This window comes from Saccopteryx leptura, chromosome 3 (genome assembly GCF_036850995.1).
Source record: "Saccopteryx leptura isolate mSacLep1 chromosome 3, mSacLep1_pri_phased_curated, whole genome shotgun sequence".
Lineage (NCBI taxonomy): Eukaryota > Metazoa > Chordata > Mammalia > Chiroptera > Emballonuridae > Saccopteryx > Saccopteryx leptura.
Window position 1 is genome coordinate 160,704,494 of NC_089505.1, and position 15,309 is coordinate 160,719,802.

The 15,309-nt window shown below is 45.0% G+C and overlaps 1 protein-coding gene and 1 pseudogene across 1 annotated transcript; one reads left to right on the forward strand and one right to left on the reverse strand.

The window, feature by feature from the left end:
* Window positions 1-600: 600 nt before the first annotated feature.
* Window positions 601-684, reverse strand: LOC136401810 (small nucleolar RNA U3; annotated as a pseudogene).
* An 11,124-nt stretch (window positions 685-11,808) lies between these two features.
* Window positions 11,809-15,047, forward strand: CCN1 (cellular communication network factor 1). Its single transcript, XM_066376697.1, has 5 exons — window positions 11,809-12,095; window positions 12,391-12,604; window positions 12,954-13,310; window positions 13,445-13,656; window positions 13,773-15,047. Exons 1-5 carry the CDS (start codon window positions 12,033-12,035, stop codon window positions 14,073-14,075), a joined length of 1,149 nt encoding a protein of 382 aa, XP_066232794.1. The 5' UTR covers window positions 11,809-12,032; the 3' UTR covers window positions 14,076-15,047.
* The last annotated feature ends 262 nt before the right edge of the window (window positions 15,048-15,309 follow it).

Here is a 15,309-nt window from a genome sequence, read left to right on the forward strand (position 1 = left end):
AGGCTGATACTATGTACTAGGCATAGTCATTAAATCCGAGCAGAGAAAAACAGTTTATTCTTCCAAGCCTTACAGAAGGCAAGCTGGCAGCCCCAACCACAGCACTGTCCAGGGCAGTAAGACCTCAGCCTTAGGGTGGGGCCATCCACGTTCAGTCAGGGACCCTGAAGCAGTTTCTTCACACTGTACCTTTATGAAGGGTCTTATTTCACAGTATTTACACACACTATTTGCACATGCTCTCACCCTTCTTGACTGTGCCTCAAAGTTGGGGACCATATTGTCGTTATCTTTGTAGCTCCAAACCCTAACATGGTGCAGTCACTTAATAAATGTGCTTTTAAAGGCAATCATGAACCCCCTTGAAATCTAAAAGGTTTTATGCAACACCCAATGTGAGCCTGGAGACTTAGAGTAAAACAAAACGAGGCTTCAGATCCAAGATGAAACAAACAAACAAAAAAACAGAGGCTTACTGTATATTTTCTGAGTTCAATTATATTTTTTAAAATATTTTAAAAATAGATTTGTTTCTAGTCTTCAGTGAGGGTGGGACTGAGTTTTATCTAAACCAGTGTGCCCATTCTTTTCCCATGGTGTTCTGGAAGAAAGCAGAAAGAGATGACTCAGTTTGGTACCTTTCTAGTTACAAACTATAGAAATGATCCCTGAAAGTATAGTCTTTTGGCACCTTTCTTAGTTCCTATGCACTGATACCAAATTGCGTCCCATTTTGAGAGAGGCATTTACAAAGAATCACACCTGGATGTCCTGGCCCTAAGATGTGGATCACATTACACATTTTCTAACATGGAGCTAAATTAACTGCATTTGGTTCTAGATCATTAATGACTATTAAGTGGACAGGTGACGTCAAGTGGAAATTGTTTCAATTCTCACTTTATGTCACTTCAGAGGTCTTCTCTGAGTTTGCTCCCACCCCACCCTCATCCTCTACCTCCTTCCCTGGCCTGAGTTTTGAGTGTTGTAAGCCCTTGAAAATAGTGTTTGCAGACTATCCCAGCTATGAAAGTAGGCCCTTTCTAGTTACTTTTGTGGACTGAGACTAAAGGCTTCTACATTCAAAATAGCAATGACCTAGAAAGTGCAGAAAGCTCAGAGAAAAGGATAGTGAATGGAATCTGGATTAGTTCTGGTAACAGAAAAAGAATCTTTGGAAGTGTCAAAATTCACTATGTTCTTCTCATTTCATCCCTCCTGCCTTTCCTCACACAGGTTACACCACCGTACTCTAGTGCGGTCCTAGGCAGCCATGGCACTTCCCATCTCTTTTAACCACAAAATCTCCCAATTGTACTGCCTTCATTATTTCTAATTCCACACTCTCTGGAACCTGTCACTTGTTCCGAGAACACAGGAATCACATATATTTAAATCATTCTACACAGGGCCTACCTAGTACAGAAGCAAATGGAAGTGCAGGCTTATTATCACCATGACTATCCTCTGATTATAATGATGATGAAGATGTTGTCAACATGATGCTAATGATACCATTCAGTTTAATTTGCACCTCCTTTTAGAAGCTAGACTCACCAGTGGCTCAAAGACTGAATTCGACATCAATGGATCTGAAAGTGCTATGGAAAAGCTGTAGGGCTAGCCCTATAAAGGCAAGGTGGTAACAATGAAAGAAAATAGAAAAAGAACAAACACTTACAAAGGGAGTGGAAACTCAGGGAGTCAGGACAATGTAGTAGAAATATACAGAGGGCACCAGCTTTAGAGTCAGTCCTGGGTTAGAATCCTCATTTGGTCACATTCTGTCTGATCTTGAGCAAATGGCTTAACTTCTCTGCACCCCTATTTCTTAAGCTTAAAAAGATATTAAAATGTTCATCTTAGAGGATTCTTTTGAACATGAAGTGAGATAACCTTTAAGGCATCTGACTCATGACAGGTGCCCTATAAATATCAGTTCCCTGCCCTCCCCCCTCAGAAAGAAAGAGCTATAGTGATTAAGAATTTCCACAACCCCCAAAGAGTTGGTCCTGTCTGTGCTCATCCAATTTATTTTATTTTTTGAGAGAGAGAGAGAGAGAGACAGACATACAGGAAAGGAGAGAGATGAAAAACATAATGTTGAACCACTTTAGTTGTTCATTGATTGCTTCTCATATGTGCCTTGACCAGGGTCTCCAGCCAAGCGAGACACCACTTGCTCAAGCCAGCGACCTTGGGCTCAAGCCAGCGACCACTGGATCATTTTGATGATTCCACGCTCAAGCTGAGACCCCATGCTCAAGCTGGTGAGTCTGCACTCAAGTCGGCGACCTTGGGGTTTTGAACCTGGGACCTCAGCATCCCAAGTCGATGCTCTATCCACTGTGCCACCACTAGTCAAGCTGTACTTGTACATTTCAAAAGGCTCACACTAAGGTCCTCATTTTTAGGTGTTCTCTACTGTGTCCCAAAAATGCACATGTTCTCTGCAATTGCCAACTTCCAAGGGAAACGTTGTATATTAGGAAATACCTTTGCCTGGCACCCCCCCCCCCCCGCAGCACATTGATCAAGATATACAAATCAAACAAGACTTCACATCTCTAAAGGGTGCGACCCAAAGTTGGACATCCCTTGGCTGTATCCTCAAAGCAATTTAGTGGCACTGCACATGGAACATCAATCACTGTGCTGTATGACCTGGTTAAGCATTTGCATCTCCTTTAGGCTGCAAGAATCTTGTCAACAAAGTCTAGATATTATTCCTCTTTGTGTTGCCACCTAACGTGAAGGCTGTCACACATGTTGTATTTATAGAATTGAACTGAACCATCTGTCTTCAGGATCTGCAATCCTTTAATACGTGAACTACACTTTATAATCCCCTCAGCAGCATTTCCCAGAACTTACAAAAATTCCAGCTCTGACCACCTATTGTCTTTGCCTTTTAAGAACTGACTACTTAAGTGATCAAAATTTTCATTCAAACTTCCAGTTATAAAATAACAAGTCCTGGGGATATAATGTACAGTACGGTGCCTATACTTAATAATACTGTATGAGATCTTTAAGATTCACTAAGAGAGTAGATCTTAAAAGTTCTCGTGACAAGAAAATATTGTAACTATGTGCGGTGATGTTAAATAAACTTAAATAAAAGTTAAATAAACTTACTGTGGTGATCAATTAAAAATATATACATATATATTGTGTACATCATATATCATATTTCCAATGTATAAGACAATCCCATGTATAAGACGCACCTTAATTTTGGGTCCCAAAATTTGAGAAAAAAAAAAGTATTACATAAAGTTATTGAACTCAAGTTTTATTCATCATAAAATTCATACAACTCCCCATCACTGCCAAAACTCCCATCTATTAGCTTGTCCCATCTGTGTCTGATGATGAATCACTGTCTTCAACAATGAACACAAAAATAAGCACAAAAAAGCGGGAAATGCAAGTAAAAAAACTACAACCATTGTATAAGACGCAACCAGTTTTTAGACCCCAAATTTTTCAGAAAAAGCTGCGTCTTATACATAGGGAAATATGGTATGTACATTATATATACATACATAATATATATACCTAAAATTAATATTACATATCAATTATAACTCAATTTTTAAAAAGTTTGAGACAACTACAAAATAAAGAATTGACTGTTCAAAAATAGCTTGTTTTTGCCCTGGCCAGTGGATAGAATATCAACTCAGTGTACGGACATCCTGGATTCGATTCCTGGTCAAGGCACACAGGAGAAGCAACCATTGCTTCTCCCCCTTCCTGCTCCTCCTTCTCTCCCTTTTCCCCTCCTGCAGCCAGTGGCTTGATTGGTCTGAGTGTGTCAGCCCCAGGCGCTGAGGATAGCTTGGTTTATTCAAGACAGGAGCATGTTCGGGGCACATGTAGGAGTCTTCCTAACTATCTCCCCTCCTCTCACCTAAAACAAACAAACAAACAAATAAACAAAAAACAGCTTGCTTTTTCTTGAAAGCTAAAACAAAGAAGAAGGATAAAAGATTTCAAAGAAATGCCTAGGTCTAACCTCATATTGTGCTATGCTTTTAGTTAGCACCATAACCTAGGGCACCCTCCCCCATCCAAGGCTGGGGGCACCTTCCTTAATGTACAACATAGGGTATCCTCCGAGTGCCTGGAAGGCTTTGTGCTCAGTAACTCTGTGTGAGGGTGACCACAGGCAGTGGGAGGTGGCAGCTCCATCTGTCTTAGATAACAAAACCAATGGGGATGACTAAGTTGTAGTAGAAGTATCTCTCAATCTCTGAGTTCCTCCTCTCTGACACATCTCTTTCTCTTCAGAGGAAATAGGAACAAGCTCAGGCAAGAGTCTCTGAGAAAAAAACCCTCTTTTATTGTTTAACTCATTCATTCTCAGAATCTCACGAAGAAACTGGGGTGCGTAACTACTGAACACACAAATAAGCTCGAGACACATTAGAAAAGATACTTAAGTGACATCCATAGTCAGTGGCTAAGGGAAAGTGAAGAAGTTGAGGGCAAGTTTCTAAACTTAAAGGACATTTCAAGATCAAATACCGGTTCTCTTTCAAAAGAATAGCTTTTGGAGACAGACAATGCTCTGCCTAATAGCTCTGTGTTCTTGCACCTGTTACTGATTCCAGCTCAGCCTCAGTTTTCTCATTATTCAAATGAAAATAAAATATTTATCCTATAAGTTTGTTTAGAAACATTAGATGAGATCACTAATTCATCTATATATACTAACTGCCCAGTTTTTGTAGGCAAAACCCAGGCCCCATAGATATAACTATTCCCTTGGCTCCCCAGTGCTGAGGCCAAATGTCAGCTGGCATTGATCCCTAGGCATGGCATGTTGTCCCTGTCCAATCCCTGGGGCACTTGAGTGCATGACCCCTGAACTGGGACAACCTCATTATCTGTTAGATGTGAAAACCAAGACAAAACCGCATGGCTCACCAATGCCTAGAGGCAAAGTTGCAATTTTGTGACAAGCAAGGCCATTTCAGTCCTTTCTGAGAGGGTCACTGGGGCCTCAGTGCAAGCCAGAAAGCTGGTCTAGATGGATCTTTTAAATCACATCATCTATATGCCATTTGTCAAATGACTTTATAACTAGAGATCATCTAGTTTAAAGAATATAGAATATTCTCTAGAGAATAAGGCTAGCTAATTCTAGGCTAACTGCACTAAAAGTGACGGTAATGATGGTGCTTAGCAGTAAGATAATTATAATTTATTAAGCACTTACTATGTGTCGAGCATTCTGGTAAGCATTAAACATGTCTTATGTCTTATTTCACATAATCAGCCCAAGTGCCAGAATTCTCTTTTATACTTATCCTCAAACCTGAAAAAGTTGGCATGAATAATTGGCTTCAATCTCTCTTCAGAATCTGAGTGCTCATGTACTGCGCCCAAATCCAATCCTCTCTAAATGCTGAACATGGTTTGTGTGGTTTTAAGTGGGCAATGAAGAGATAGGTATCCTTGGAAATAAAATACAAGTGGTAGAGGTTAATTCTTAATTCCTTGAGTTTCATGGCAACCCATTTGATAGTGACTTATAATTAATGTTTCATATTGCTCAATCATGTCTAGAAGATGGATTGCAGGGTGGAGTGGGAGAGGTGCCTTCCGGTCCATTCCAATGAAATGTTTATGCGTTATCACAAAACAAGAAGTTCTTAAGGTAAGGGGGTTAGAAATGCCTGGCTTCCTGTGGACAGATGCCAGGTAGAGGAAATAAACAGATGTTGTTCCTACTGGATACGAATGCCCTAAAAAACAAGTGTTTCCTATCATGCTGCCAAGGCAATGCTAGCTGCTTACAATGTAAATTCAGGGAGAAAAGAAAGAGGGAGACTGAAGTGTTTCGGGAGTGAGTACGGTGTAAAATAGGGAAAGACACATTCCAATTTTGTTGACAAAGTATAAACTCCCTACAACTGAGACAAGTGGTAGCCCTGGTTCTAAAAGAAATGAAAGTCTAGTCAATTAAATTAAACCTGACAATTAAACGAAGCCCAGGCAGCTAGTGACAGATATTTCACAAGTGGCTCAGAGTAAGAGAGTGCTGGAGCAGGACAGCTCTTGGAGACGTTCTGTGTGGAGATCACAACTGGCAGCCTGCCTTCTTTGGTTTTCCTACGATTAACTTCGATGGCATTTTAACTTTGTTTTTAAAGACTTCACATAAAAATACAGATCTCAGGTATTTCTTAAAAATGAGAAAATAAGCATACACTGGACCTACGTTTTCACCTACGAACCACTCAGCTCCCCATCATTGGTCCCCACTGTCTCCATGGCCCCTAAAGCTGAGGTCAAGTGTTAGTTGGCACTAATTCTTGAAATGGTATTTTGTTACCTGGCTGATCCCTGTGAGCCCTTCAGTGCATGTCCCTTGAGCTGGGGTAACCTCATTATCTTATATATAAGGAAACCAAGGCAAAACCTCACGTGGCTCACCACTGCCTATAGGAAGAGTCCCAATTGCATGACAGGCAAAGCTATTTGCAGAAGGTCCCGGTGATTTCTCTTGCTAGTTCCTACGAGTAATCCTGTGGTCCAGCCACCCTCATCATGCATGGTTGAGGCTCTGTTCCCCCTGTCTCAACTGTCCTTCCCTGTATCAGATTCTCGCTCATTCTTTCAAACTCAGATGAGTTCCATCCTCATTCACCAGGCAGAGAAGTGAACACACAGCACACTGCACCCACTTTAGCAACAGAATGTTGAGTCCTCAAGGGGAAGGTCAATGTTAAAGTTCTCTTTTTTATGTCACCGGTGCTTACTACAGCACAGTGACACATGGTGAACTCGGTAAATCTGGGCTTCAGAGAGGAAAACAATGTGTCTTCAGATACACAGGTAACTGTACTCATAACACATAGTTGGAAAAACAGATTCAAAGCATATTCAGCTCATGAGGCACATTCATACTGATGATGACCATCAAGTTACATCAAAAACCTTATCTCAGTGAAAAACATAGTTCTCAACAGGCCAAGCCTTACTCCAGAATTAGGGACTGCCTGATCAATGTAGCTTGTGCAGTGTCAAAAGGACCCTAAAAATCCCAGATATCTTCTCTATCAGCTTGCCCAGGTGTCAAAAAGTCCACTTTGTAAACTTATTTGGATTAAGACCTTGTCTGTTAAAATAGAACACACCTTCCTCTCTCCTCCAAAAGACAATTATCGTAGGTTAGCACAACTTCACTTATCAACTATTTTTCTATCTGATACACTTATCCTAGAATATCTGGGTAGTTGTGATAGCGTTAAAAGTTCCAGTAGAGGAGACCGGCCTGGCTGTCTGAAGTAAGAGATGGGGAGTAGGCAGTATGCACAGTGGTTAAGTGCAGGGCCCATTGAAACCGAGATGCCTTGGTCCAGTTAGTTCTGCTACCTAGGTGAGTGCCTTTGGTCTTGTCACTTAACTGAATTTCTTCATTTAGGTAGAAAAATATATTGATTGTCAGGAGCATCTGTCTCTATGGGGAATTGGAGAATTAAGTCAATATAAAGTAGGCATTCAAAACAGTGTCTGACATAGAGTGAGACCTACATAAGTGTTTGCTTCTGTCATTATTAGAAGATGCCATGAGATATGGCCCTGAAAGGAACTGCTCCAGATTTACTACCTGAGGTCTAGAGAGGATGAGCAGCTTACCAAAGGCACGGCAGTGCCAGGGCTTCCTGTCCAGCGTTCCCCCACCCTGGTCCAATGGAATTTACTGATAAGGAAGAGAGAAAGGGGATGGGGAGGGCAAGAGAAACCAGGAGCCATCTCCAGCATCTCTCTCCTCTAGGGATAATGGCACCAGGCCCTTTGTGACTTCTCCCCAGAGTCAATTCCACGTCCCTGCTCTCTGGTGGGCTCCAAATCTGAGCAAATCCCCTGTGACACACATACGCATACCCCTGCGCCTGGCCTGGGCAGACCCTCGAAGTCTGGCACAGCGCTGCGGCTACTCGCTGTCCTGCTGGGAGGACGACTCAACAGTGGGGTGGACGGGAAAAGTGACACAATCTGACCCCGGCGCTCTCCGCGCCAGCCTCCCACGCAGCGCGGGGCGGTCCGGCCCTCGCGGGGGCGGCTGGGGCTGAGCGCCCGGGTCTTCCCGGGACCTGAATGCTGGCTTGCCACACCGCCAGGGGCCCCGAGGCCTGGGAACAGGTACTCTTCAGCAACTCAGCAGCCCCGCGGTTGTCGGGCGCGCTGTTAGGAACGCCACTGCCACTGCCGCCGCCGCCCCCCGGAGCTGGATGACGAAGTCTTGAAAGACTTTCGCCAAATATGGGCTGCGGCTGGAAACGTCCTGCACCGCCGGAAACCTCGAGTCCAGGCAGCCGCAGCGACTTCGGGAGCGGGCCAGGCAGCCGGCAGGGGGCGGCGAGCAGCAGGCGGCCGGGAGCGCCCGATGCTCCGGCCCCGGGGCCCCTCCCCGCGCGTCTGCCACCGCATTCCCGCAGCCCTCGCCGCTTCTTTTAGCTCCCTCAGAGATCGCTCCACCGGGTGGGGGTGAGGGGCTGGAGAAGGTGGAGAGAAAAAGGATGTCCTGGGGCTCCACCTTAAAGATGGCCTTTTGCAGTCACCATAAATTTTTTCTGTTCATGAAGGCAATATAAAAGTGGCGTTGTGAGACTAGGCATGCAGGCGAGAACCTAACTATGAAGACACACGCGCGCACACAGCCATCACAGGCACTCCTGTCGTCCAATGCAAGTGGCTCTCAGGGTGTGATCTCCGCACTAGCAGCCTCAACATCACCTAGGGACTTGTTAGAAATGTAACTAACAAGAAATTCTGGGTTGGGGCCCAGTAATCTTTCTTTAACCAGCCCTCGATGCTTAAGTATGAAAACCACTGGTCGAGGGGTAGGAAACCAGAGTCACCAGGTTTAAGGTGATTATTATTTTCAGTTACCGCCAGACAGTGAACCCTTCTTTAGGTGACCTAAAATTCCCTGGCAGTAGCGCGTGAGACGTCCCCAGCGCTCAGCCCAGGGCTAGGCGCTGCAGAAGACAAGCAGCCCCTTCTCTGTGCCTTCTAGCCCAAGGAAACAAGGCGGCCTGTTATTCCTTCGTGGGGCACCCGTATAGGGAAGGAGGGAGGAAAGAGAGCAAAAGAGCCATGCATAATTAGCACAGAAGCAACACCTACCCATAAACGTTTGCACACTTCCCCTCGACTCTGTCAATGCCAACTGATCTGCAGAAGAGGCGAGAAGGCGACAGGACGTCTGGGGTTTCTGGACGGTTCTTGAGCAGGGCAGAGGCGCTGCTGTTCCTCTCGCCTGATGCCGTAGTTGACTAGCAAGCGCACAGGACATTGTGTAGAGAAAGTCTTCGCACATGGGTTACTCTGGTCTCTCGGCTCCCCCACCTCCTGGCCTTATTTGCTACAGCTCCCCAAACCCCCTCCCATAACACAAGCTCTGCTTTACATGGGCAGCTGACCCTAAGGTTCTGTTTCTCCTCTGATTCAAAATCATCCTCCAAGATTCCCTAGCTAAAGCCCAGAAACAAACCCACACACCGTTGTAAGAAAACTTTAATCTGATTTTTAAAGGAATCCTTGGAATGGTGTGTATTTGAATGGCTATGCAGCAAACTGCATCTCTGTGCCTGACCTGCCACCCCCAACTTCAATAAAAGAACAAGGTATATACACAGGCCAGTTGGATCATCCACTGTAATTTTATTTTAAATCATAAAAGACAGGTTGGGTGAAAAACAAGGAATTCCAAAGAATTTCCTGCTCTGGGAACAGAAGTTAAGTCTATATTTAACATTTGAAGCTGTCAAGAATGCTTTGTGGTTGGATAACAGGCAGAAAAATGTTAAAAACGCAGGCTACTGCTATACCCAAATATGGAAATATTGTTACGTCTGGTGTCTGATTCACCATCTGGAAATACTTACAACCATGAAGTCAAATAGAAAAGACACCACAACAGAAGCCAGGAACACTCCTCTCCATCCATTCTCTTTCCACCACCTCCTCCACCCTGTGCTGCCCTACTCACTTTGTCCCAGTCACTTCATTAAAAAGGAAGCAATAATAAAATTCTAATACTGGAAAAACCTTTTTTCTTAATAATAATTGATGGATTGATCAGGTACAATGTAAGGCCCAAACTTTTCTGGCTTTATTTGCATAACACTTGGCAATCTATTGTCTGAAAAAGACAAACCCCTCCAACAAAGCCTTTGAGATCCCACTTCCTCTAGCAAAAGCCTCTTAGACTTATAAGAGAGCACTTCAGAATGAATGAAACTTAACTCCTACCTGCTGATTCTCTTCATTGGAGAATGTTTTTATTGCAATAGCTTTGCATGTGCTTATGTCACAAAAAAGTCAGCACTGTAAGGTTTTTTTAAGCAAGACTGTTAAATTATGAAGACAGACAGCCCTAAATACTAAAAAAACCCAAAAGAGCAAAAGAGGCAGGCAGTCCTTCTAAACTACACATAAAAGGGAGACTGACATCACTACTTGTGTTTTTATTAAAATTATACAATAAGATATTTTAGAAACTTTGAGGTAAAGTTTATCAATCACACTAACAATAGTGATACTGTTAAAGTAAATTACTTTGTGTGTGGGGTGTGTGTGTTGCTGAATGTGTTGTTGCAGGTAGAACAGGATCTTGAAATCTGCTAACATTTTTATAAGAGTATTATAGTCTAAATTTCTACATTCTCTGTACTTGGAGAGAAAGACATTGCAATTCACTTAACATGCAAGGTTTCTAAGTGCTCTCAAGAAATTGAAAATCCCACAAAACTTTCAGTTTTAAGGAGTCTGCTTTTTTCCCCAGAAACTTACTGGGCACAGCGGTGCTGGAATATGTTTTGGCCTTGCAGTATATATAGCTGATAGTGTCAGTCACTCCTCGGTGGTCCCCCTCCGCTTGGCTGACTGCTTAGTGTGCATCGCCTGCCGCCCGCGGAGGGAGGCTGGAAGCGCCAGCCCAGTCTCCCGCATCCGTGAGGAAGTGTAAGTCAGCCTCCCAAAAACTCCCTGCATTCGTTTCCTTTCGGACTTCCAACCCAGGCAGTGGGCTGGAACTGAAGTGGGAACCTCCAAAAACAAACAAGTATGACATACCAAAAAAGGCGGGGGGGGGGGTAGAAGAGGGAAGACCTCTGCCTGGAAATTTGCCAGACATGGGAAAGTTGATCCACCCCTCCTTCTCATTCATAAATGTCACTGCGAGTATTAATCTGCAATACACTTAACTTGGCTAATAAACACCATGCCAAAGCTTTGGGACTTGATCCGAGCATGCCTCTAAGAAGTCCACAAGTATATTTCTGGCTCAGAGATCCACTCCCTCTTCCCCCTTCGTCTCTCTCAATAGATTACTTGACTCTCACCTTCGTGGTAAACAAGCAAACAGCTCGCTGCCTTCCCGGGAGAGGGCTTCCAAGGCTGCCTAGTCAACACGGCATCACCAAACAAAACGACTTTTGTTCCTCCCTCCCAGGTCCTTCCACCCTCCCAATCCAGGCAAAGTTCTGAATTCGTCCCCCTCGACCCCTCCACCATCATCTTGCCAAAAAGAGCCTTCCCCAATACAAGTCGTTATTTAAAGTGCAAAACCGGAAGATTGTTTTCTTGGGTCCAGACTTAAGGGGGGCAGGGGGTGGGGAGAAAGGTGCAACGGAGCCAGGGGAGGCGCTTGGCAGCAGCCCGCGCCAACCAGCATTCCAGAGATGTTTCAGAATTCTGGAACGCGCAGACAGAGCCGACGTCATGCAACACGCGGCGCCGTCGCCGGCCATATAAAAGGCGGGCTCTCTCCTCTGGAGCAGACCGTGAGCGAGAGCGCCCCGGAGCAGTACCCGCGCCGTCCACTTCTCCTCGGGAAGGACTTGGATACAAGGACGTCTGCAGCCTGCTCGCCACCCCGGCCCTCGCCTCCCTGCCACCAGGCCCGCCGCACTCACCGCCCGGCCCCAGCCGCGCCGCGTCCGGACGCTGCGCACCGGTGTGTTGGCGTCTTGCTTTCGCGCTCGCCTGGACGACTCCTGCGCGCCACAATGAGCTCCCGCACGGCCAGAGCGCTCGCCGTCACCGTCACCCTCCTCTACTTGCTCAACCTGGTGAGTTCTTTTGCCTCCGTTTCCATGTCCGCTCTTCCACTGTCTTGTCCTTTCCCCAGATTGCCCACAACAGAAAAAAAAACTAAACTAAAAAGTTAAAAAGTTCGGGGGTGTTTCGGGGTACCTTTTTCTTGAACCCGCTCCCACCCCCAAGATGTGTCTAGGGCCTCCTGGCCGACGCAGCCCAGCCCGGGATGGCCCGGCGGGATGGGACCACAGACCCCGGCCTCTTCCCTGGGCGCGCGCCCTGCCTGCTCACCGCGCCGAGTCTCACGCGAGTCTTCTCCCCCTCCAGGCGCTCGCCACCTGCCCCACTGCCTGTCACTGCCCCCTGGAGGCGCCCAAGTGCGCCCCGGGAGTCGGGCTGGTCCGGGACGGCTGCGGCTGCTGTAAGGTCTGCGCCAAGCAGCTCAACGAGGACTGTAGCAAAACACAACCCTGCGACCACACCAAGGGGCTGGAATGCAATTTCGGCGCCAGCTCCACCGCTCTGAAGGGGATCTGCAGAGGTAAGATGCTTGCGGTTTGGCCCCTTTAAAAAAATAATAGTCCCTGTAGTCCAGAAGTTTAGTAATTTTGAGACCATGTATGGTGATGCTTTGTTGTTGGTAGCTTGGCAGAAAGGCACATGATTTCAGCAGTCTGGAATGCAATTCAGTGTGTCTGGGCCCAACGAAAAGCGCATACGGAAAAGTGATTCCTGACTAACTTATTGTTCTGGTCTGGAGTCTCTGGGGAATTGTAGGGAACTTTACCATAAATTGAATTTAACAGCAGAAAATATGTATGAGTTGCAGGCCGTGGTTCAGAATCTCAACCTAATCCTCTTCTCCCTTTCTCTTTTGCCGCTCTTTGCAGCTCAGTCAGAGGGCAGACCCTGTGAATATAACTCCAGAATCTACCAGAATGGGGAAAGTTTCCAGCCCAACTGTAAACATCAGTGCACATGTATTGACGGTGCCGTGGGCTGCATTCCTCTGTGTCCTCAAGAACTTTCTCTCCCCAATTTGGGCTGCCCCAACCCCCGACTGGTCAAAGTTACTGGGCAGTGCTGTGAGGAGTGGGTCTGTGATGAGGATGGAGCCAAGGACCCCATGGAGGACAAGGACGACCTCCTGGGCAAGGGGCCCACATTCGATGCCTCAGAGGTGGAGTTAACAAGGAACAATGAATTAATTGCATTTGGAAAAGGTGGCTCCCTGAAGCGGCTCCCTGGTAAGTTAAGACTGAGCCTGTTAAGCATGGCACTGAAATACGCTCCTAATTTGATGCTTTATAGAAATGAGGACTTGAATCTGTTTGTTGTCAGTAAGCCTCTAAGAAATCTTCCCTCCTGTTTGTCTCTCCAGTTTTTGGAATGGAGCCTCGCATCCTATACAACCCTTCTTTACATGGCCAGAAATGTATCGTTCAAACAACTTCATGGTCCCAGTGCTCGAAGACCTGTGGAACTGGAATCTCCACACGAGTTACCAATGACAACCCTGAATGCCGCCTGGTGAAAGAAACCCGGATTTGTGAAGTGCGGCCTTGCGGACAGCCGGTGTACAGCAGCCTGAAAGTAAGTGTTTGTGGTGGCAGGTGGTCTGTTCTTGGGCAGATGGGTGAGATGTGAACCTTTCTTCCAAGAAAGAGAACCACTGCCCCTAACTTTTTCTCTCTAAATCTTTCTTATAGAAGGGCAAGAAATGCAGTAAGACTAAGAAATCCCCTGAACCAGTGAAGTTTACTTACGCTGGCTGTTCTAGTGTGAAGAAATACCGGCCCAAGTACTGCGGTTCCTGTGTGGATGGCCGATGCTGCACGCCCCAGCAGACCAGGACTGTGAAGATGCGCTTCCGCTGTGAAGATGGGGAGATGTTTTCCAAGAATGTCATGATGATCCAGTCCTGCAAATGCAACTACAACTGCCCGCATGCCAACGAGGCCGCATTTCCTTTCTACAGGCTGTTCAATGACATTCACAAGTTTCGGGACTAGACATTGCCTGGGTCTCCATCACCAGGGTGGACAAACGGCGGAGAAGAGTGCCAGAATCACGGAATCGTGGGTGGGGGTGGTGGGGTGAAGGGACTCGTTGTAGAAGGGATGCATTGCTCATTCTTGAGTAGTATTAAGGTGTTTCGGAACTGCCAGATTTGCTGCTGTAGATGGACACTAACGCAGCCACGATTGGAGAATACTTTGCTTCATAATATTGGAGCACATGTTACTGCTTCATTTTGGAGCTTGTGGTGTTGATTGATGACGTTCTGTTTTCTGTTTGTAAATTATTTGGTAAGGGTATTTTTCTTGAGGCTTTCTTTTTTTCTGCAATTGTAAAAGAGAATAAGATTTGGTTGGACAGTTAAAACCCTCATCCTTTGACCGAAGTAAATGGGAGGGGATTTCATTCCTTCCTGAAGGTGACACTCTGTGAGTGTCTGAGAGGCAGCTATCTGCACTCTAAAACTGCAAACAGAAATCAGGTGTTTTTAAGACTGAATGTTTTTATTTATCAAAATGTAGCTTTCGGGGAGGGTGGGGAAATGTAATACTGGAATAATTTGTAAATGATTTTAATTTTATATTCAGTGAAAAGAATTTATTTATGGAATTAATCATTTAATAAAGAAATATTTACCTAATATCTTAGTATATGGCAGTCAGTATTTTTCGAGATTGCCCAAAGTCACTGGGAACAATCTAGCTTATCCATTTGATTATTCAGATGAGATTTATTGAGTGCCTGCTTGGGATAGAGCAGGGAAATAACCTACACAAATAAGACAATGATTGCTTTTATATCTTGACTAGAGAAAGGTCTTTGTATTTAAACTAATCTGTATAAAAAACCATGAATTGAACATGAGGCATTGTAAGAAGCACAGGAAGGAATCTGATGCCAAGTTTGTGATTTAAATAATAATGCGTTGTTTTTATAAGAAATCAAAGCCTAAGGATCTCCATCACCCAATCACTGTGAGGTTGGTGTAATAGAGTCATTTATCATTTTAATCACTAGGTTATTGTGCATGTCACTTCAGTAGAGGAGAGAAACTTTAATGAAAACAGTCCATAACCCAGGTTGCACATATCTATAACTGGGTAAGATTAAGTATGGCTGGATAATGTATTATAAAATGTCATTTGTTTATAACTTCCAATATTGTTTTGAAAACTCAGAAGGACTACTTAAAATTTGCCCTTGGTTGGGATCTGAGAGAAAAAAAAT